This window comes from Chinchilla lanigera, unplaced genomic scaffold, assembly GCF_000276665.1.
Source record: "Chinchilla lanigera isolate Chin_1 unplaced genomic scaffold, ChiLan1.0 scaffold00017, whole genome shotgun sequence".
Taxonomy (NCBI): Eukaryota; Metazoa; Chordata; class Mammalia; order Rodentia; family Chinchillidae; genus Chinchilla; species Chinchilla lanigera.
The window spans coordinates 12594362-12617866 of record NW_004955418.1 but is presented as its reverse complement, the minus strand read 5'-3'; the positions used below and the strand labels follow the sequence as shown (position 1 = coordinate 12617866).

Here is a 23505-nt window from a genome sequence, read left to right as displayed (position 1 = left end):
CTATAAAGGAAATTATTTCCCCTTTCTTAACAGAACTACCTTAGCACTTAGTTTTATTCATTTTTATAATGCATAGCTTCTGTCTCACTGCCAGCAAAGATTTTATCCTATCTCTATTATTACTGTCGCTGTGTTATTTTGATTATTATTCTCAGCATACCTCTTTCTTTTATAAAATCTTAATATAATCGGCCATGTAATTTATCTTTATTTCCCTAGTACCTAGTAAAATTGCTCCAAACTTGGAACCTATTGATGGCTTGATAATTTTCCTTTTAACAAATACTTATCAAATTAATATGATAACAAATTAATGGAAACACTACTTCCATTTTAAAACATAAAATATATGGACTTTTCCTATTTTATACCTAATAATATTCAGATAATTATATAAAATGTGACATGAATACTCAAAAATAATTATAATATTCTAATTTTGAGTTATTTCCTAAAATTTCATGAATCTTACTACAAAATTAAACTCTATTCTTCATGAAATCACCTAGATGCTTTTGTCACAAGAGTTTTACTTAGGTTATTAGATGTATAATTCTTGAAATATACTAGCTGTCAGTTATATTGCACCTGATACTACACATATCCAAATTACTCAACTCTTAAAGAATACCTATATAATGAGGCACTAGTATTTTACAAATATTTTTAAAATTTAGAAATTTTACAAATAAAGGGGTAAATCCTTTTGGTTTACAGATATTTAAAGTTAGGGTTTGAAATAAAAAATACAGAATTCAAAATATATTATGCAATGCTGCAATTTCAAATGGTTTTGAGAATCCAAACTATGTATTATCCCTCACAAAAATGAAACAGAATCAAAACAGTAGCAACAATAACAGTTGGCACCTATGAGAAAATATGCAAAACTACAGGTTGCAAAATCTCAGAAGTTGAATATCTGTATATATCTTTTTAAAGATCTTAAATACTTTTATTTGAGATTCCACTCTTAAATACTTTTATTTGAGGATAGAAGAAAGAAAACCAGGTAGGGAGGAGACAAGGAAATTGAGATTTAAAAAACTGTTCTTTTGAGGCCCAGCATGATGGTATACAACTGTAATCCTAGCACACGGGAGACCGAGACAGAAGGATATCCATGAGTTCAAGGCAGCTGGGACTACAGTTTGTAGTGGTTTCAGTCCATTATCTGCTGACTTCAAGGAAGGGTGGCTTGGCAAATAGGCATCACTGAGGACAACAGTTCATAATACTCACAAGAGAGCAAGGAGTGTGGGTTAATATTTGTATATTTTTTAATAACATGCTCAGTATCAGAGTGTTAGAGCTGAAATATAAACCTAATTCTCCTTCTTAGAACAGTCTCACACTGCTCAAGCATATTCTTCAGATTTTCAGAATAAATTTTTAAATTAAAATTGTTTTGACCTAATTTTAAAATGGTACCTTTATTCACAGCATGGAGATCTATGTGGACATACACAAACTAATACACATGCTCAAACAAACAACAAAATGTGCTCTATTACTAGTACAATTAATGTCTAAACATAAACCTCCTATAAGTCTTCCTTTAAAAGATAAAATAATCACCATTAGTATTTGGTACCATAATGAATGCATGTGTATGTGTGTGTGTGTGTATAATTTTCCAGCAACAGAATTAAGTCAAATATCACCTAAAGATTGCGTTTTGTAGCTAGGAGAATTTTGGTAATTGCTAGTGAAGCAAATACAGGAACTGGGAGTTGTTATCTCCCAGAAAAATGTCAGGGTCTTTTCTCCATAACTAGGCTAAATGATGTTGATGTTAAAGAACTTCTCTTTCTTTTTATAAGGTTCTTTATACCTTGGGCAAACTGTAACTTCTCATGGCCCTGACCTCATCACATTTACCATAACCTGCATGACTCATTAAAGTTAGGTTCCTTTTTCTTTGACTAAGCACTCATACTCTTCTGATTTTACATCTTTTGTGCTTGCCAGTGTTCACCAATACTAATGGCAATATTTCTGGTCCAAAGAATACAAAAAGCCAGGTCGAAGGACACAACATTAAGGAAAAAAATGTTTCTATAACTGCACTGAGGAGAAATTTATTTATAAAATATGGCAGTTAGAAGAAACATCATTCAAACCACAATGGAAGCTGACAGGACTTACTCTAAAAAGACTCTGCTAAATCATAAGAAAATGCAGGCATAGAGTTTCAGAGCCAAAAAGTCATTAATAAAGCCATTTAATTCAACTGCCTCATTTGACAGATCAGATCAGAAAGTTGAAACCCAAAGTGATTTACATTATTTGTTCAAAATCACACCATACTCAGCTGCAATCCCAGAAGAAAGATCCAAGCTTCCTAACTAGAAAATGAACACTGTTTCAACTAAAATTTATGGGACAGTATGGTGGGCCTAGCAACAGTGGCAATTTAACTGTAAATGCTTACATCTTCTATGTGTAGAAGGTGTAGGTATCATTTTCACACCATGCATATACTACAATCCTAAACCATCAGGAAAGAAGATTTGCACGTATGGAAAAACTGAAACATTTGTGGTATGTTGTTACTAGACACTTTCACTGTATCTCATTTTATGTATACTTTGGGCATACTGTAACTTCTCATGGCCCTGACCTCGTCACGTGTGAAGAAAAAAGAAGATACAGATTATTTTCCTTATCTGAGAGGAATCTGGAATTTAAAGAAGTTAGTCACCTAAGAATGGAAACATATTAAATAAAATACCTAGGACTTGAATATCCAGCTTCAATTTTATGTAATTTCACTAAGGTGTTAAACCTCTAAACAGTCAAGAGTGCCCTGCCTACTCAAGTTTAGGGTACTTTGATGTATTTTGGTGCACAACAAGATCTTGATGCAAGAAAGATTTTTCACATTATATTCCAGAGAAACTGTTTGACATTATAGAATTTAGCTTGTAGTTTTTAACTTTGTTTTTTGAGTTTTGAAAATTAATTTGCTAACCTACACTTGGAGGAATTACCGGTACCTTCTTAAACATACTGAAGTGGGCTTTACTGCTCTGGCTTTCATAAAAATTTGGAATATACTCTAAAAAGTGTCCTACATGTCTCTATCAGGTTGCAGAGCAAACATACAACTATAAATCTCTCATTCTAGAAAAACACATCCTTATTTGTATTTAACAGTATATTTGAAAATAAAATGTTGGATTTTCAGCTGGAGTAAAGAAAGCTATGCTGCTCTGTCAACATACTAGATAAACTCAAGGAAGTCACTCAGACTCCTTGTTCTAGGGAAAATTGTATTTTGTTTACCTAAGCATAACTTCCTGAGGGGAATCCCAATAAATGTGCATTCTTTGTGATCAATTCTATTTATTACCTGTCATACAAAATGCATTACTTGTCTTAGATTGTTTTCAATATTACAAGTCTTCCATCCTTAATTCAAAAATCCAAAACTAAAATGCTCTAAAATCTGAAAGCTTTTCAGTGTAAAATAAGGCCACTAGTCAAAATGCAGGTGTGCTAAAAATATTGTATAAAAGTAACTGCAATCCCCGTGTGTAAAATGTATGGGCAATATAAATGAACACCATACTTTGACTTGCATTCCATCCCCCAAATATCCCAATATACATGTGCAAGTATTCCAAAATATGAAGAAGGCCAAACTCTAAAATATTCCTTTCTTATTCCAAGCACTTTAGATAATGGGTATTCAAACAGTACCAGCTTTATCTCTATCCCATCAATCAATCTATTATCTGGAAAAGCTTCCTGAAATTCCAATTTGATCACACCATTCCTCTACTGCACTGCTTCCTAGAGTACTTGAAAAATTCAATTGAAGCCTTAATCAGGAACAAGGGACCTAGTAAGACCTGCATCTTGACCTTCTTCTTAAGCCTTGTATTTTGCACCTATCCACATCGTTTTTCAGTCCTGCATTTGGAAACTACTCCTGATGTCCCTGAACATACCAAATGTACTTGCTCCTATGTCTAGGCTGTTTAGCACACTGGAACTCCAGCTTAGACTGTGTCTCCTTCAATTTTCTCTCCTTTCTACATTTATCTTCTCAGTCTTTAGAGAAAAACCTGGTGCTGCTTCTCTCAAAAACTCATCCTTGACTACAGCAATTTGTGCCTGGTTAGTTCATTAGCAGGTCTCTTTCATCTAGACCAGACTGCGAGCACCTCTAAAGGGAAGACACAACTCTATCACCACATCTTGCTGTGTTGGGGAATAAAATAAAGAAAAATCAAAACAAAAGGCACTGAAAACATGTTTTCGTTTGGCTTTGGCGTACATTTGACAATCATCTCTTTATGGGTGAGTCTGATAGTTGAAAAACAACAAAGACCAAAACCAAGACCACATGTCTAAAAGCTGCATCTTAAAGTCAGAGAAAGATATTTTCTGTAACATTCTACATTTACTGTATGAGTCAAACCACCAACGGTAGCCTTTGTCATCTTACCGTGTATCATGATATGAATCTTGTCAGTTTTACCTCATCTGATATCTTCTTTCTTGAGAGCACCTTTTACCGCATCTCTTGTATTTCTTTACTATTGAGGTCTTTCCATCTTTAAATATGCTCATTTCTAAACCTCTGAGTACACTCCTGTGCTGATTATAACAAAACTACAAAATCTAAAGCAAAACAAATTAGTGGTCTAACACACCCCGAAGTTCCTTTCTGGACTGCTACAAAATACCTTGCAAATTCTAATGCTGTCTAATCATTCCTCACCATCTTACATTCAGCAGAACTTCACATTTCCCCTTCCTCAGAGGTCTTCACTATGAACCAAACAGTAGAGAGGCCCCGAGCTCTGTCGTCTCCTCAGACCAGGCAAAGTTTTCTCTTTGTATTTACTTGTTCTATTGATTCAGAAGCCTCTTCTCCACATGTTGAGTGGTTAGTGGTTCAATTTTACAAATATTTATTTAACTTGTCTTTTCTTGTACATTATAACAATGCTTTTATACTTAAATACAACTGGAAAAAAATGAGTCAAGGAATGTGACTCTCTTCAATAGCTTTCAATGGGCAAAATCAACTTGATTTTACAGAAGTTTTATAAATTTACATTTTGGGAACATTTCACTGAAATGCCAATATCAGAGGAAATTTGTACAGCAAATTTAAAATCTTTAAACTCATTACTGGATGAAAATGAGTATGTTCATAATCTTGATTTCTGGAAATGAGTAAACAATGTTCTAAAAATTAAAATAGTCTCAGTAATTATCATTTCCATTTTCATAATTGCATTGTAAATAAAATGCAGTTGCCTGAGGAATAACATTAGAAAAATAATAGTTGGATATCACATCACAATCTGGAACAATTTTATATTTAGCTTTGAGTTACATTTTAAAGAAAAACAAATAATTACAAAATTTAAATCCAAGTTGATCCATCGGACATGGATTTTATTATTAAAATCATAGAAAAACCTGCAAATATAATTAGAATTTTAAAACTTATAAAGTTACTGTGCATGGCAATGCACAGCTATAATCCTAGCACTCTGGAGGCTGAAGGAGGAGAATCACTACGAGTTTCAAAACAGCCTGAACTAATAGCAAGACCCTGTCTCAAAAAAGAAAACAAAAATAAAATGTAAAATTTCACAGATGATTAGTAAGAATAAAATATTAGGCAAAAATAAGAAAGGAAAACATATATTGCAAGTACCACCTAAGCTACTATCCCTACAAAGTTACTAAGTATCACCTAATGTTACTATCCCTAAAATAAAAAGTTGCTACTTATATTAATAAAAAGCTTAAAAGTCTTCCTCATGCTCCAGCTTTCTCTCCTTATAATAAATTTATTTATTTACTATTTGCTCTTTGATATAAGAAAAATATATTCTCTCTAAAAGTGTAACTGGAAAGATTTGGACAATCTTTGTGAAGTTGGTAATTATTTACCATTACTTTTCTAATAAAGGTGAGGAAGAGAAGAACAGGGGAGGTGAATAAAGATGTATTCACTGGCTTCCCTTAGCATTAATTCTAATTCTAAAATGGGATATATATATATATATATATATATATATATATACACTTTGGTACTGGGAATCTAACTCAGGACCTTGCACTTGACAGGCAGGTGCTGTGCTGCTGAGCTGTATCCCCACCGCACCCCTCTAATTTCATTTCTAAAACATTTCCAAAACATTTCATTTCCAAAACAGTGTTTTTAAAAAGCAAAAGAGTAGTCATAGAAGATCAAGAGTATGACAGTTTGTCATAAACTATCCAATGGGGAAAATATAATGTTGATTGAATTAAAAACTGTTTTGTTGTGGCCAAGTGTAATCAATTCCTCTCTGTTTTGCTTTCGTGAAACATGCCATTCTTCCTGTAAGGTGTACAGATATCATGAAGTGATACTTTTTTATCATAGTACCTTAATTTCCACTAGTTGTACATATCTTCCTCATTTTTCTGTCTAATTTTATATACTCAGATTTTGCAGTTAGTTCTATCCATCTGAACACTGGTTTTCTTTGCCTTTGCATATCCAGTTGTCTCACATGCAGCTCAGAGTAAGTTATACTCAGTTAAAAGGATTGTATTTAAGTTAAATTTATATCAAAAAGGTTACTATTCATTTTTCAAAAGTTGTGTGTGGAGTGCCAGTGTAGGTCAAACTGTTTTATACCACAGCTTCTGTAGAAAGCATAATGTCTTCTGAATGCAGGTGAATACTATTGAGCACCTTGTAAAGAACAAATCTGTTAGTGATTTGAATAATTCTATAGATTATGAGTATATAGGCTGTAAGTACATGTTTTGGTTGGTTCGTAGAAGGATGTTCGTTTGTGACAAAATAATACTTCAAAATTATCAATTATATCTTCCTAAAGTGTATTGTATGTGCTATCTAAAGATTAATAGTATATCTAGATTTACCCTGGAATATCCAAAAGACTTTAGGTAAAATTGTGAGTTTGAGTGGCCCCGTGAAGTACTGGACTCATAACTTATAACTTTATCAAACATTTTATAATCCATCTGTGTGATTTGAAATAAGAGAACTGGCTATAGTACAACAGATAATATGAAAGGGAAAGAAAGTGCTCAAAAGGAAAGAACAACTGGGATGAGGGGAAGGAGAAACGAAGGAAGGAAAAAGAAAAAAAAATATATATATGCACACACAAGATAGCCATGATAATTTTACTACTAATTTCTAACAGTTCATTGAAAATAACTATTTTTGCTTACATTGTTTGATCAATTTTGCATATCTATATCTTATAACCTGAGCAACCACTTTGAAAATAACAATATGCAATATATTAACCATTGTTGATTTCCTACTCTCTTGTTTTGAAATTCTGTATCATTGTTATTATTATATCATTGTTTTTCTCTCTTTAAAATAAAAAGTAAATAAATAAATAAAAATTTTAAAATAGAGAAAGGATAGCTGGAATGGGTATATTGCTGATTTTTTTGTTCTTTTGAAAGGAACAGTTAATGCTTAAAACTTTCTTTTTTCTTGACCAATTTTGCACGCTTGAATCTGGTAATCAGAATGACTGGTCTGAAAATAGTATGCAGTATAAGAACCATTGTTGAATTCCTACCATCTTGTGTGGTGAAGTTCTGCATCATTTCCTTTGTTTTTTAAATTTTTTTTTTACTTGTTACTGTCTTTGATTGTTTGATCGATCTTACATTCTGATGTCTAGTGGACTGAGCAACTTCATTGAAGATAACCATATGTAATATAGCATCCATTGTAAATTCCTATCATTTTGTTTTGAGGTCATGTATCAATTTTGTTGTTTTTGTGTTGTCTTGATTTTGTCTTCATTGTGTTTTGTCAGGTTTTTTTAATTTTTAAAATAAAAACGTAAAAAGAGAGAGAACTGGCTATAGACAAGTGTTTCAAGTTTTCCAAGACTCTTCAGAGACTTTGAGTTCAGGGACGTCTTTGGAGTCCTTCAAAAGGAGTGTAAGGATATTCAATTCTGCAGTGAGGATTTGCTCATGACTGGCCCTTAGCTCACACAATAAGATTATTCTATGGATAAAATTGTAATAAGTTGTCAGTGACTAAGATAAAGGAAGTTAGTATCTGTCTTTTAACAGGTTAGTTTCTTTTTAAATATCTTAAAGAATGCAAAGCCAATATACTCTAGTTGTTACAATTTTAGTTAATGTGGAACCTGGGTAGGAAATAAATTTTGTGAAGTAATTTCTGGCAGCTTTTAAATTCCTTGATATTATAAGTGCTCATAACAAACTAGTGTTTTCGTGTTCTACAACTTTAACAGCAGATAGCTTTTCCTTCTTTCTGTCTGCACACATCACTGCTACTGATGTAAGAAGAGCAGTATCAGCCGACCAAACAGTTGGAATTTCTCTTTTATTAGTTAATAAAAAAAAGGTTCCACAATATTTTACAAATTTTCATACTTAGTGGTATCAGAGATACAGGTTTTTCAAGAAAAAACATGTTATACTTCCAAAACTAGAGAATTTTGTTGATAGAAGTGTACATGTTACTGAATTCTTTTGTACAGCACATGGTCTGCATCTGCTCTGGTGGTGAGGAATCTCAAAGCAACTAGGATGTCTCTGCAGTTTCAGGAAGTGCATCCAGGGTATCCAAAATTGCCATCAGTCTTTGAAGGAACAGATCAGACAAGACTAAAATATTATTTTCCCTTCTGCTTCCATTTGCTTTTCTGCTCAAGCATATGAGAGATGGCACATAACTGACATACCACTACTACACTGCACTGGTCAAAATTTTTCTCCTCCAGGGCAATATGACACAATCTGAAACTTCATGAGAACTTTATCGTACAAGGTGAACCAGCCTACTCAGTGAAAGTTGCAGGTCAGTAAATAAGATATTTTTAACTAGAGCCAGTTATTGGCTTTATTTTCCTACCTTAGCTGAGCTTTCTTCCACACAGGAGGACATTTGAGAAACCAAGTACAGGACAAGTTATCTCGAGGTTTGTACATGTACAAAAAAATGACCACAATGTTCTCAGCAATGGCTTGAGAATTATGGATTTGGAAATTTTAAATAAGAAATAAATTTTTCTTCTGCATTTGCTTTGTTACTAAGATGCTTGTGTACTTGAGACTTAGATTTAAGAAATCAGTTTAATATTTAGGTATGCATTAGAGAATCAAAGTCAGGGTTTAATTTATTTGCCTGTCTTTATGTTTTGTTTTGTTATTTGAACCCTAGCCCTCCCATAATGACATAATCAGGATTCTCTTTTGTTTAATATCCCCTGAACCCAGCTTTTAATATAATTGAGTCAGTTCCACTTGTAGGAAAGGAAATGCATTACAGTGTGTTGGGTACCGCATGTAAATGTACATGGGTGCTTTTTCACAGGCTGATCATAAAATTTTCTTTACAGGATATCAGAAAAAGTCTCTAGAAGCACATTTCAAAAGACAATAATGCCATTTATGTGACCCTTGCTTCTGGAGCAAGGGTCTAACGGAAAAGCTATCTGGAGCAAGACATTCTCATTGGCATGCAGCAGTGCCTTCTGGTATATACCTAAAAAAGATTTCATTTTATTTCATTAAATCCCTTTGCACAAAAAGGTCAAGTAAAAACCTAATTAATGTTTAAGGAATGCTTTATCTTGAAATAGTGCTTTGGTTTGTAAAATCAGAGGTCAGCTTGAACACAGTACCTGGGTGAGTCTGAATCATGAGCATGTGTAGCTAGTCCACTCACCAAGTATGACGCTAAGTAGAGCACTCATTGCACATACAAAGTCTGACATAGAGAAGTAACTGTGGATTCAGTGAGGTTCTCATGTAGGAAGTGGTAAAGACCTTCTTCCTATTGTCCTAAAGCACTTATCCTGAGTTGACGGGAAATAGCGCCTCAGAAGCCAACGATAATCCCTCAGCTCCAACCTCCAGTTACCAATAAGACAGATTAAATACCCAGGAACTACAGAATATGAATTAAAACAAGTAGACCAGTCCAATGGAACTTACGGAAGTTGGATTTCTTTTGGAATGACCAAAGAGTATTTTAAAGTTAGCATCAGACTTTATTATTCTAGAGTGGAATAAATAGGTTTTTTAAGTCTAGAAAGTAAGGACAAAATTAGGTGCCTAAATCATCAAAGAGGAGAAAATCTGAACATCAGCCAAGATGCTACAACGTTGATATTTTGCTGAAGGAGACCCAGAGTAAGTTAGAGGTCACTCAAATGCCCAATTGTCCACAGTACAACTGCCAGGCATTGCTGCCACTTGGCCTGCTGGTCCTGCTTGGCAAGTGAAACATAAAATAGACATTAACTTTAGAATGAAAGGGAGAGTCGGTAGGAATTCATGGAATCAGAAGTTTGTTCACAGGTGGACTGGAGCCTAGGAGTTTGGAAACCTGAAATCTGGCTAATAAAAGAGAGTGAGACATAGTATAGTTTGTACACTTTCTAAGAAATGAGTGGAAGAAAAACAAAGATTAGAGACTGGTACAAAGTCGGGATGAGCACCTGTCACTGCTAAGACAGAAAGACAGTAGAAACGTTCTCACCAGAAACACAATGCTGTGTGAGGTAACTTGGTGATTTTGAATTGGAATAATTCAAAAGATTTGGTCTATAGAACTCAGGTAATAAAGGCAGAGTGCAACATAGTATCAATGAACTGAAACTAAACTGGAGAAGTAGTATTATCAGACCTCTCTCTTTGCTCACAGGTAAAAGCAATCTCCATTTTAAAGTTAGAGGTGGGGCTACGCCTAACAACTTCGGTAAGTCCCAGTGCCAAAGCTTAGAGGGATACAGGGGCAAAACTTGTCATAGCCAGATCATCGACCTTTACTATTAATCACCTGTTAAGATCCCCTGTATGTTGCAACAGTTTGCATTATGCCATAGAAGTTTTACTTCTTTATCTTACCTGACTTCTGATGTTAGTCACCTCAGAAATTCTAGAAGCTTTAAACTTTTGTCACAATTATTCTTCACACAGACATCAGTGTTTGAAGCACATTAATTTCACATTTTATTTCACCATAAAATATTTCTCTCCTCCTCTTTGAATATACTTTTATTTTAATGTCGAAAAGTTAAATCCATAAGATTTTTTTTCAATCCAATCAGTTTCTCAGATCAGGTTTTTAAAGGCTCAACTGGGTTCACTTCAATATCTGATCCTACAGTCTCCTAAGCACAGGCAAGATAGAAAGGTAAAATGCTTGTAGTTATAATTATATATATATATATATATATATATATATATATATATATGTATGAATAGTATCCACCTGGTTTTTCACAGACACCATTGTGTTTTGAAAAATTTGTGGTGCAATTATGACTGATTATATATACCAGTGGTACCTTAGTTCAAAAACTTAGTTGGTTCTAAGACTTTGGAAAAGATGGTAACTTCTGTGTTTGTGTGGGAAAGACAGCAGAGGCTGTGTTTGTCACCTGATGCAGAATTTGTAAACAAAATCAAAATTTTGCCAAATGCTTCTGTTTGGGAACCAAATTGTTTGCAGACAAAAGCATTTATGAACAGAGGTGCCCCTGTATATAATCGAGTTACTTTAAGACTTTATTTCAAAAGATTTTTATTAAGATCTATATAGTCACAGGCTGTGTCATAGCCTACCTTCAAAGGTCTGCAAGCATTCATCAATATGAAAACTCACACACTTCATTATCTTTATATCATTATTTTTCATATTTTGATATATATGTTTTCCTCGTATGGGAAATTTTTCTATAACTAACCAAAAAATCTCTACAGATAATAAGAATTGGGATTTAAAAACTGCTAATATCTATGTGATCACAATCGCATTTTCACTGCTGAGTTTCTTTCAGTAAATAGAAAGTTAACCAAACACCTAATTCATCAAGTATCTGCTGACCATGAACGAAAAACATGTATGTTCAATTATGAGAAAAGTAAAATACTAAAGTATATTAACATAGACAAATATGAATACAGAGTAATATGGGGAATACGGCTGATATCATATGTAAACTTGCTAGAACATTTTCTTAGAATATTAAATAATTATCAATAAAAAAGTAAAATTAGTTTATATGTATGACATCCTTGCAAAGTAATGTTCACAATCTTTATAAAACAAATGAAGTTATACCGGACTAACAAAGATAAGGTTTATATAATGATGATTTGAATGTTAAATGTAGTAAAATTGGTATTTGCTCCCCTGTCTCCAAAGCTGCTATGTATCATGGTTACAATAAAAGCAGCTTTTTATCCAACAATAGAGTAATTTTAATTTTCTATTCCAAGCTAAATGTAGGTCTGGGTGTAACACAGAAAAGGACATCATAGATAAATGTTTGCGTAATCAATACAATTCTGTATTGATATTTACTTCAAACATTTCTGCCAGGTTTGCATTTCTAAGTGACAGGTCTTTGAAGAAATTACTCTGTCTAGGAACAGAAGGTGCTCACTCACCTTATTACGAAGTTGTGACTGTCAATCTCCTTTCCACATCCACTCTCTAGCAGAATGCCAGAGTTGCCAACAACTGCACAGGTCTTAAACCGACGATTTTTCATCGGTGAAACTTCAGGTAGGAGGCTGTGCAGATTGTGGGAAATATTTAGTGTCCGGCGCCTGTCCAGCACGTAGTGTATGACATCGCCTGGTTTAAAGCTGCTCTTGACCACTGAGACATCTCGCTCTGCATCTAAGAAACGAAGAATGTTCTTCCTATATTTGAAACATAAGCAAAATTTTACATTACAGCATATCCAAGAACTGGTAATGTCATTTGCCGAGCATGAAACATACACTGGTAAATCACTCACCTTGAATTTTCAGGGAGTAATTACATCATCCAATTAAGTATACTCTATAGGAAATAGAATATGTTTTTAAAAGTAATTTGTACTGAGCTTATAATAGATTTGTAAGTATATTATATAGACCTATTTTTAGAGAACAAAGTAAAATATATCAAAACATACCATGGAAAAATCCACTTATTAAGCTAAAGACTTGAATTTCCATAATCAGATGTTCTGCTACTAACTTTCCGTTTTCTATAGTCACTTATTTTGCTTATTGCAATCTAGTCAAGGTGACTAGAAATAATTAAGAACTTTGAATTTAGACCATAGTTAATATTATGACCTTTTCAATAAACATATATATGTATAAAACTCATCTACATTTTATAAATATGTGAAGAAAATATGAAACTATGTCACTAAATGTATGTGTAAGTTTTCTTTCTAGCCTAAGATCCCAGGCAATAGGGCCAACATGGTAAAGTAAATGTTGGTTAGATGAAGCACTGGATTGTATATGGCAGAGAGAGTCAAATGTTGCTTATGTCCTTTCTTCCCCTGTTCCTTTTACTATTTCAGTCTTCAAGCTTTTATATGAAAAATGAATGTTCAGTTAGAACACTTCCAATTTTTAAAATTTAAATACAGCTAGGTTTGGTCATGAGTTAGCCTTCTCAAGTGGGATCAAGTAGCTCATGTGCATGGCTGTGTGACAAAGAAATGAAAATCACTTACAATTTAGTTGGCCACCACATTTTCGATCTTTTTTCATAGAAGCTCATCCTATCAAATACCTAATATGTAAGTTGATACCAAAGTTGAGATGCCATGGGACATGACATATATGCCTATGCTAAATAATTGGATGGTGAAAAATGACAAAATAGTAGGCTGAAAGCTGATACACGCTGACATAATATAGAAGATGCACTTGATAAAGTTGTTGTCTGTCATAATTTGGAAGTTGTGCCTTCCACCTAATAAATCTGCTGCATTTTGGGTATTTATTAAAAAGTGTTCATAAATTGGTTTATGTTGATTTTTCCTTTTAGCAAGGGACTTAAAGAGGTGAAGTCAGGCATGAAACAACCAAGTTGCAAACTAAGCTGAAAGGAAAGATATCCGCAGCGATGTTTTGTAGCCTCAAGTGTTTGTAGTCTAGTAATTCGGACCTTGAATTGTTTCTTCACCCAATTAACAACAGAGTATAACTGTAAGTCACAATCATCTTAGCAAGAAGAAGGATATTGACTTTTAACAGAAGTTGAGAGATTGAAATGACAAAAGAGTAGCTATTAAGTTTAGGGAAGTGAAGGATAACTCTGAATAATTGGAGAAGCAAAGCAAAAAAACCTTACTATTATTTATTTATATTAGTTATGTATATCTGAAACTTACTACAAAGTCATAGCTCAGAATCCTAGTAGCTCTTGAGAAAATTGTATGGGCAGGAAATTATGGACCTGGCCTATGAAATTCTGCAATAATTTGATCCACAGCTTACCAAACATGTAATAGTAAGAAGTAATTAAGGAAAACTTTACCCCAATGTTGACAATTGAATATTATTCCAATTTTATTGCAAATACTTTTTTTTCAGTAGCGAAAATTGAATCCAGGGCCTTTGCACTGAACAACATCTTCAGTCTTTTTTAAAAAACTTTATTTCAATACTTAGTCTCACTAAGTAACTAATTTGTCTAGTTCAGGCTCTGGCTTACTATCCTCCTGACTCAGCCCTGCAGAGTGCTAAGACTGCAGATGTTTTTTTGAAGTGATAAATACTACCTGTATTTTTGAAGTGATAAAACCAATGTCATTATTATAACATTTATGATCTAACTTATTTTCCTCTATGGATGTTATTGTTTATGCTTCATCATAAGTGGTAAATTTTTAAAACTAAGAACAAAACACCCTCCATTCATGACTACCAAAAGAAATCTTCTCCAATTTATACTTATAACCTAGAAAGACGATTGTCAAAGAGAGCTGTAACATAACAAGATCATATCCTCCTCATTTTCTGTGGCTTTTACTGAACCAATTACAGCTTAGTGTGTGATCTAATTAGAAAACCAAATTAATCAAAATTCCATACAGAGAAGAGATATACCTATCAGCTTGTGGGAAAAAAATATACTTTTAAGCTTAATTTGTAAAGGAAATTCTGTAAAAATACTCTACAAAGGAAATCAGAAAAATTATTAGAAATGTTGTCAAGCACCATAATAGTTTATCAACATACAGATTACATAAGAAGAGAACTACAGTTGAAATCCTCAAAGATGGGCTTAGGAATTGAAGCAATGGAGAAATCTTTCATCATGTCACATTATGTCACTTTTGTGACTCTTTACAAAAGTTAACGGTAAGCACCCAGAGTGTCAAAACACAGAAATCTCTGCAGTTACTTATTAGCTGTCATTTATTTGTCTGTGGAAAATTAATATTTTGACACCTATATTTCAACAAAATTTTCTCATTTCCTGTGAAAACGACAAAGCTGGCTCTAAAGTACAGACTTTATGGATGTGGTTAAACCATCCAACTACATGATGTTATCATTTTCCTTTCAACATAATTTAAGCAAGTTGCCATACATCTTCTTTGAGATGTACACTCATGGATGGTTGCATGTTTGCAAGTCTGAGGTGAATAGATTACAGGTCTAGATATGGAAGAAAATATAGTAGCCTAGTAACTATACAGGAAAGGTCACTTTTGCTCTACCAAAAAAGTCAGCATTTACTTAACTTTCAAACAGCAAGAAGGTCTTTCTTACATTTTTGCCCTGTCTGTGTAAACAAAAGTAGCCAACACACCTGAAAACACATTTTCTAAATTTCTGAGAATGACTGAACATCTCTATTTTATTCATTTTTAGAAAAAGTCATGTAAAAAGGAATGTGTGACTTGAGAAAAGATTTAACATGCACTATTTTGAGATTCATCAGAGAAAATACAGTTTAAAGAGACAAAAAATTATTAAATTTCAATGAGAACTTATTCTGCGTTCTTCCAGCTCTGTGTTAAAGGCTTAGCATAGTTATTTTTAAGTTAGTAGTGAAAATAGTAAAAGTGTTTTCCAAAGGAAAAAAAACCAGTAACCTCATACTAATGAAAATATAAAAATTTCTTCCACAAAATTAGAAACAGTTGTTAGGTGTACTATTTGCTAATTTAAACTGAAAAGAGGGGGAAAATAGTAAACTTGAAGGAATCCAGTAAGTTCCTTCCCTTATAGTGAACAAAACTTTAAGTTTCTATTTTAGGGGTTCAATCTCGGCCTGGAAAATTGTCTGAGATAAATTTGCTGGGCTAAGTGGATGAAAGACAGAAAATAATTTCTACCAGTGAATAATATTGTGATGTAAGTGCTTAACACGCTTTGAAAACGGTAAGGAAAGTTTAGTATTTTTCTCCCCCTAGCAGGCTGAAGATATCTTTTAGATTATAGATGTAATGGACCATAAAAAGCTCTGTGTATTTGCTAAATATAGTTGGTGCTCAGACTATAAATATGTTGGGGGAAGTAAAAATAGCGCTTTAACTTTTATATAATAAGCTAAATGCCAATGAGGGCATGAAGGCAGTATTTTTAAGCATTACAAAGTGAATATATATGCTTTTGCTCAGAACATGATTGATAAGAATTTAACACTAGTTATCAGCAGGCTAAACAGAACTACTTCAAAAGTAAGACAGAGAAATTGAGTAAAAGAACTAAATTTACTATCTGAGCTCTAAAAAAAGTTGAACCAACAAAAGCTAGTGTTAATGTACAAGGTGTAACTCTGCCACTTTTGTTAATTTGCAGTCAAGTTACGACCAGATATTCAAAGCAGGGATCTGTGTTTCAGTGCATGACTTGGAAAAACAAGAAGGTTCCTCATAGGTGGGTAACTGTAATTTGGCAATCCTCCTGCAACTTCTGAAACCTCTGCTGAATGTTAAAGATAACTGAAAAAAATCTGAAAATGTTTCGTTTTCAGTGACACTAAAAATCTTAGTCACACAAACTCTTTTCTGTTAAGCAACGCTGGCTTAAACTGAAAGTTTAAGTTGGTTTAGTCGGCTGGGCTGACAGGAATAGATTGTACACGAAACTTTTCAACTGAATTTTCAGCTACAACTTCCCTTTCAACAAAGCTCATGGCTTGAAATAGCAGCTGCCGAGTGCCACAAGACTGGTTTACTAAACATTGTTTTTGCCCTTGTAACTAACCTATAACCAGGTGCCACTCTTTCTTCTCTGTGGTTTTCCTGTCAACCCCAAGCACATGGGCTGTAACAACTACAATTTCATCCAAACAGCACCAAGTTCACCAGAAAGTAATGTGTGACAAAGCATTACAAGTTGAAAAGCAAATTAGGTTATGACACATATTAGTAATCAAATTTTGCCAACTCTAGATAGAGACTCCAGACCATCCCTCAAGTCAGTGAATCAATTCAATTGGTAATGACATAAAGAAAAAAATAAAAAAAAGGATAAAATTGTCCAAAATACTTAAAGAAAATAATTTTTATTGTTCTTTATGCCACAGTTTGCCAAATGAGTCTTAGCCCAAAGTTTGGTAATATTTGATGAATAATATTGGATGCTATTTTAGAGCAAAGGAAAACACTACACACTACATAACCAGGCATGTAAATGATTCACATTATTTGTAATAAAATATAATATTACAAGAAATATACTTCCTAATAATACACTGGCTAAACAGTCAATTAGGACTGGGTTTGTGCCCAATAAACTTTCTGGCCCAAGATCAACTGTATTGGTCATTTAATGATGAAAGTAAGTAGAAAATTCTGTAAGTGTTATATATGGGCCTTTTATTGAAGTAAGTCTATACATCTAGTAGCAAGTTTTTTTTGAGAAGTAAACATATATAAATTTGCAATTATATTCAGTTAATTGGTACACCTTAGGCTTTTTAGGAATTTTGATATTAAGTACTGAAAATATTTTCCTAATATTTTTTCCAATTATGTGATCTAGCTGTTTTGATGAGAAGCTAAGCTTCTACATTTCAAAACATCTATAATTTTAAGGTTGCTTTTGTTTTGGCTTTTAATTAGTATATGAAAATTAGAAGAAACAAATAATCCAAATAGGGGAAAACGTCAAGTCACAAATGTTAGACATGGTCAAATAACCTGTCGGTACAACATTCACAGATTTATTCATAGCATCTAACACAATAAAAATATGACCTTTCTTAGTTTACAGTAATAAAGAGGAAACTATTAATAATAAACTGAAGTATATACACTGATATTCAGAAGAACTGCTACCATATTAATATTTATAGAGATATTGGAAAGTGTGGCTAGATGGAATAATTAAGCTAATATCTATTACTGAGAATTTACATGCTAGAGGTTGACTGACCTGATATATTATTTAGTACAGCTAGATATACTCATTAGTCTATTACTGTTTCTTATTTTACTTGGCTTTCTTCTTCCATTACTTTCTTTGATCCATGTCAACTAAATTAATTGATTTCTTGTTAAACCATGCAATTTGAAGTTCTCTGTCTGGACACATTGCAAATCCAAGTTTTCCCTTTGGATCATCCGTATTTCTTACTTTCTAATCTACCTCCAAGAAATACAAATCCTTCAGCTCAAATACATCTGGATGTACAATGCTACCTGACCCCATTTGTTATAGCTACCTCATTTCTTATAGGGTTTCTAAACACAAACATGGAGCTGGAGGTGTGAGACAGGATGACACTGAACAGGAACCATGGAGAACACAGCCCCGGTGCACACGTCAGCCTGGAGAGAGAATGCTCCTACCGGCTTCCGTCCACTACCCAGCAGGAAGAACACAGGTCCAAACTGGAGAGATTTGAAGAGCTATACTTTTATAAGGAATTTCCTGGTATTTTAAAAGTTGACTTTTAGAATGCTTTCTTTACCTAGTTTAAATAGAGTTGGCTTTCAACCCATAGTCTACCCAGGAGATGCCAAATTATAGGTCACCAGAGTCCACACATCTCTTCATTCTGGTATTAGGCCCACAAATATAGAAAGTTTTCCTTAAACTATAGGCAGTCAAACACACAGCATTTTATACTGCAATGAGTCGATTCCCGTTTCCAGTTCCTATCCCTTCCAGACATTTAATACGAAGTAGCCTAACCATTCCTGTCTTTCTCTGACATCCACCTCTTTAATTTCCAGATACTTTTTGGTAAACTTCAATCTGCTGTAAGTGCGTTTGCCAAAATGTGCTCTGTGAATTGATATGCATGCTCTAAGGTTAGTGTCACAGATTCTTCTTTCAGGTTGCTTATCACCTGCACTATGTGTAGGCATGAACCAAGAAGTAGGTATACAGAAACCCAGGCAAATAGATCAGCCTGGGTTTAACTGATCTTTGAATCAGTATAATATCTCTCAATCAGCAGAATATCTTTCAATCAGTAAGATACACTTACAAAATATCTGTTAATATCCAGCCATTGAATAATTCACACTTTTCCATGTTAGGAAAATCTAATGATTTTATTACATAAAAGATGTAGTCTTTTGAACTTTTTGAGTTGTTTTTCTGAAATGATACAATGTAAGCATGTCAACCAATGCAGCAATGTAATGCAACCATAGGAAAAAAATTAATCTGCTCATTTCTCCCATGTCTAAACATTCTTATTAGTAACAGGACTATTAGAAAACACAATGTAATAAATATATTGAGTTTTATTTCATTTCTTTCAGCTTAGATGCCTTGTCTAAGAAATAAACCAGTATTCTAGAAAGCTTATTTTCTGATTTTTAGCCACCTTTCTCATGAAGTCAGGCTGACATAACCATTCATAGGATAAAACTAATGTATTCACAAGCATCAACAAAATATGCCTTGTGTAGTCTCTATCTGCATTTAGTTGAGACAGCATAAGATCTGAATAAAGTCTCAAGGAAGAAGTCAAACCCAATTCTAAAAAGATTTTCATACTGAGTAATTGTGTAAACAATGCTAAATGTCAATGTTTTGTTGAATATTTTATTTCATTAGTATAAAAGCTGTATATTCAAATCTACATATTCATCTTTAAATCTTTTACTATATAATAATTTCATTTTTATGGTTACACACTCTTCAGTGAGCAATGTTAAATAGAGCTGGTTCCTTCTTTCACTAAAATATTCCTACTTAACCTATAAATCAGATGTTCAATAGAAGTTTTCAAGCCCAACATATTTAAGAACATGATGTGAAATTTATTGTGCCTTATTAAAGAAACTCACCTGATCTCCAAGACCAAAGAAGAATTGATCTTCCATCCTTCTACAGAGTGCTGGAAGATTGATGAGCCCGCCTTTCGAATAATTTTATCAGAACTATTGACAAGTGATCGGCTCAAACACAATTCACCATCTCTGGAACAAAACAAAAATGCCAGCTTTGTGAAAAGAAGAAGTCTTTTCATCTCTGCTACACAAAACATAATATGATTTATATGATCGATGAATCAATTTCCAAGGGTTGGAAAGAGAGAAGCACGATGAAAGGTGTTGTAAGAATGAAGTGAACGTGCAACTTCATCACAGAAACCTACACACATACATTCTTAACTTTAATTGTTTGTATAAAAGAAAAACAAAGACCTCTTTGGAGCTTAAAGAAAAATAATTCTCATCAAAGCTCTGTTTCCTACTGCACCCCCAACTGACTCTTTTTAGACAATAGAGACAGGATGTTTGGTCAAGTATTCTACATTGCTGTAACTGGGACCTCAGAGATTAATTTTACTTTCCAAGAAGACATATAAACACAATGCCAATAGCTTTTGTTCCAGAGTAAGAGAACAATGGGCAATCAGGTGACCTGCGCATGTATTGATTACTGAGACTTGGTAGCCTTGTATTGTTACCTAGTATCCTTCCAGGCCACAATGACTTTACCATAACTTTGAAATTCAAGCAACTTTCAATGTGGTGAGGCTAACACACCACATGTCACGGTAGTACTGGAGTGTGGCAGCATAGATCATTTTGAGAAATACCTATGATGTCATTTATACCAGGAAGACGTTTGTAGCTCAACAGTTCCTCACTCAATGGATTATTTTCTTGTTACTTTACAGATGTACATTCAGATTCAGAGTGAAAAAGCCACATTTATAGTAAGGAAACAAAAAACATAGCCCTCTCAACATATGCATTTATTTCTTTACATATCACTTTTTAATTTCTTGAATCTTAACAGTGTAGTAAAAAAGTAACATGACTACTTGTTCAGTCAGAAATTCTAAATCTGTGCTCTTTATGTAGGCTTTCCTCGCCTACTATCAGTGGAACCTTTGCTTGTGTAACAGCTGTTGAATGAATTCTGTCATTGAAGGCTTATACTTTGGTATTTTGGTTTGCATTCTTTTTTTAAACCTGTAGTTTAAATTTGAAGCAACTCAAAGCATCATATGAAACCACTCCTTGTGAAATTTAGAACTCCATAAAGTAGTGCTTTAAAAAAAATAGTGCTTTAAATTATCTTACTGATGAAAAGGATATATTTGCATGCCTGTGTGCAGCTAATCATAATCATTTTATAGAGGTCATTTTGGATGCCAGGAAATGTAGAGCATTTTTTATCATTCAGTGGCACAGCCCTCAATATTTATATTACACATTAATGATAATAATTACATGTCAATTAAAAGATGGTTAAACATAGACGTTAACCTTCACACTTTACATGGTATGCCTTGAAGAGGACAAGCAAAGCTGGATTCTCTGCCCAGACCTCTAGTTCCAGCACTTGGGAAGCTGAGGCAGGACTATCATATTGAGTGCAAGCCCAGCCTGGGTTACATAGTGACACATAGTATGTTCAAAGCCCCTGAACGACATTGCAAGACCCTGCAAGGGTGGGAGGAGCCACCAAAAAAACCAGCATGCTGTATTAAATTTTCTACTTTCACCATTAATTACTGGTCAGTCAATATCACCGTTTTCTTCCACAGATTACTACTATTATAATATTTATATCACCAATGAATCCTCACAAAAGTAAAAATGTATACACAGGCTTATCTTTTCTTTCATCTGTAGAAGATTGTGTCACTGACCTGTGGATATATTTTTACCTGTATAATGATTGCTGTGAGGTTTAAGTTGCATGGCGACATTCCAGATCACACAAAAGTGATTTCTAAACTTTATAACCATTTTATACGAATACAATGCTATGATATTACTCTGCTGTCTGTATTGTGTTTCACTGCAGTTGTGATGGGTCAAATGCATGGCTTTTATCACTGGAAAGAACTCAGATGGAATTGTCTAGAAGCAGTCACACTCCTCGATTACAGCCAGTGGAACTCAGGGGTAAGAAGACCAAGTTTAGGGCAGTCTGCAGCTCTGGAGAGGTTTTGTTTTTTTGTTGTTTTTTTGGTACTAAGTTAAATGTGTCTCAAGGGTTTTTCCACATGTGACCTTTGCAGCATTTCTGTCTCAGGAAAAATCTTCTTCCCATGAGTGCAAGGCATGAAGGATGTTGCTATTCCTGCTTGTTTTTCGTTATAGATCGGACGTGCTTTTAAACAGCTGGCCTGAAAACATTTCTTTGTGCATAAGGTTAAGCAGAAAAATGTTCAATAAGTACTTTTAAAGGGAAAAATCACAAAACTCATTAAAGAAGTCACTCAGCATAAAGCGAACATAAAACAGGGTAGTAGTCTTTCTTATACGGAACTATGAGAACTCCAGGCAGATGGTCATCTGTGACATACCGGTGGTGAGAATTACTGCTTAGGATCCTTACGAGGTATGTACAGATGCTTTTGTCTTTGATGTGAGTTTCTTGACTTTACAAATTTATTCTCTTAGCTTTGCAGTACGTAACAAATATGATTGATTACAGTTCTGGAAAGAGGTCCCCAAAGCTCTACAATCAACCCCACTGATACTCTTCCTGCCTGAGCTTTGCAATAAATATGTTCCCTTTGGACTAAGTTAAACTTCCTCCTTCATTTAAAAACTTAGAAGTGATCTAAAGGAAAAGAATTGCTTGAACACAAACAGAAGGCAATTTTGTGTTTTTATTCCCAAGCTACTCAAAATAAAGATGAGACGTTCTAACTTAACTTATTGCTCATCGGTTTTGGGAGAATCAAAAATATCACACTTAAAGTAAAGCTCAAATTCTGGAAATCTTGACTTCCAAAAGTATGCCTAACCCTGAGCAGACTGAAACTTGACTGACGTTAGAAATATCCTAAGTACGGAATGAACGCTGATTAGCACTGTCAGTCTTATCCTGGATTTCAGAACTCATACTGTTGATCAGTTAGTAACATAACCCAAAGTAAGCAGTCTCTTCTTATCTTACATGACTATCTCTAGATGATAAGAAAAGTAAGTTACAGTCTCACTTTCTATCAACCAGCAACTACTGGGTAACAAGTTCCAAAAAAGTAACAATCAGAACTATCTGTGACATTAAAGTTTTTTGTACTTTCAAATACTTTATCTTTTTAAATGAGCAAACCTACACATCTTATCTGTGGAAATTTTTTTTTTTTTTCAGTTCTTGTTTTTCAAGACCCATTTTGCCATGTATTCCAGCTGGCCTCAAACTTGCCTTGATAACCCTATCTCAGCCTCCAGAGTCCTGGGATACCATGCCTGGCTCTCCCCTAGTCTCAAAAACCTTTACCAAAAAAAAAAAAAAAAAAAAAAAAAAAAAAAA

At 33.8% G+C, this 23505-nt stretch overlaps 1 protein-coding gene across 1 annotated transcript in view; it reads right to left on the bottom strand.

Moving 5' to 3' along the window:
• St8sia4 (ST8 alpha-N-acetyl-neuraminide alpha-2,8-sialyltransferase 4) overlaps positions 1-23505 on the bottom strand; it is an 88934-nt gene that overhangs the window by 61811 nt on the left and 3618 nt on the right. Inside the window, exons 2-3 of the mRNA XM_005382215.2 lie at positions 20064-20195; positions 12454-12711 (exon numbers count right to left, since the gene is read on the bottom strand). Coding sequence (XP_005382272.1) covers positions 12454-12711; positions 20064-20195 — 390 coding nt within the window. The remainder of the gene's footprint in view (positions 1-12453; positions 12712-20063; positions 20196-23505) is intronic.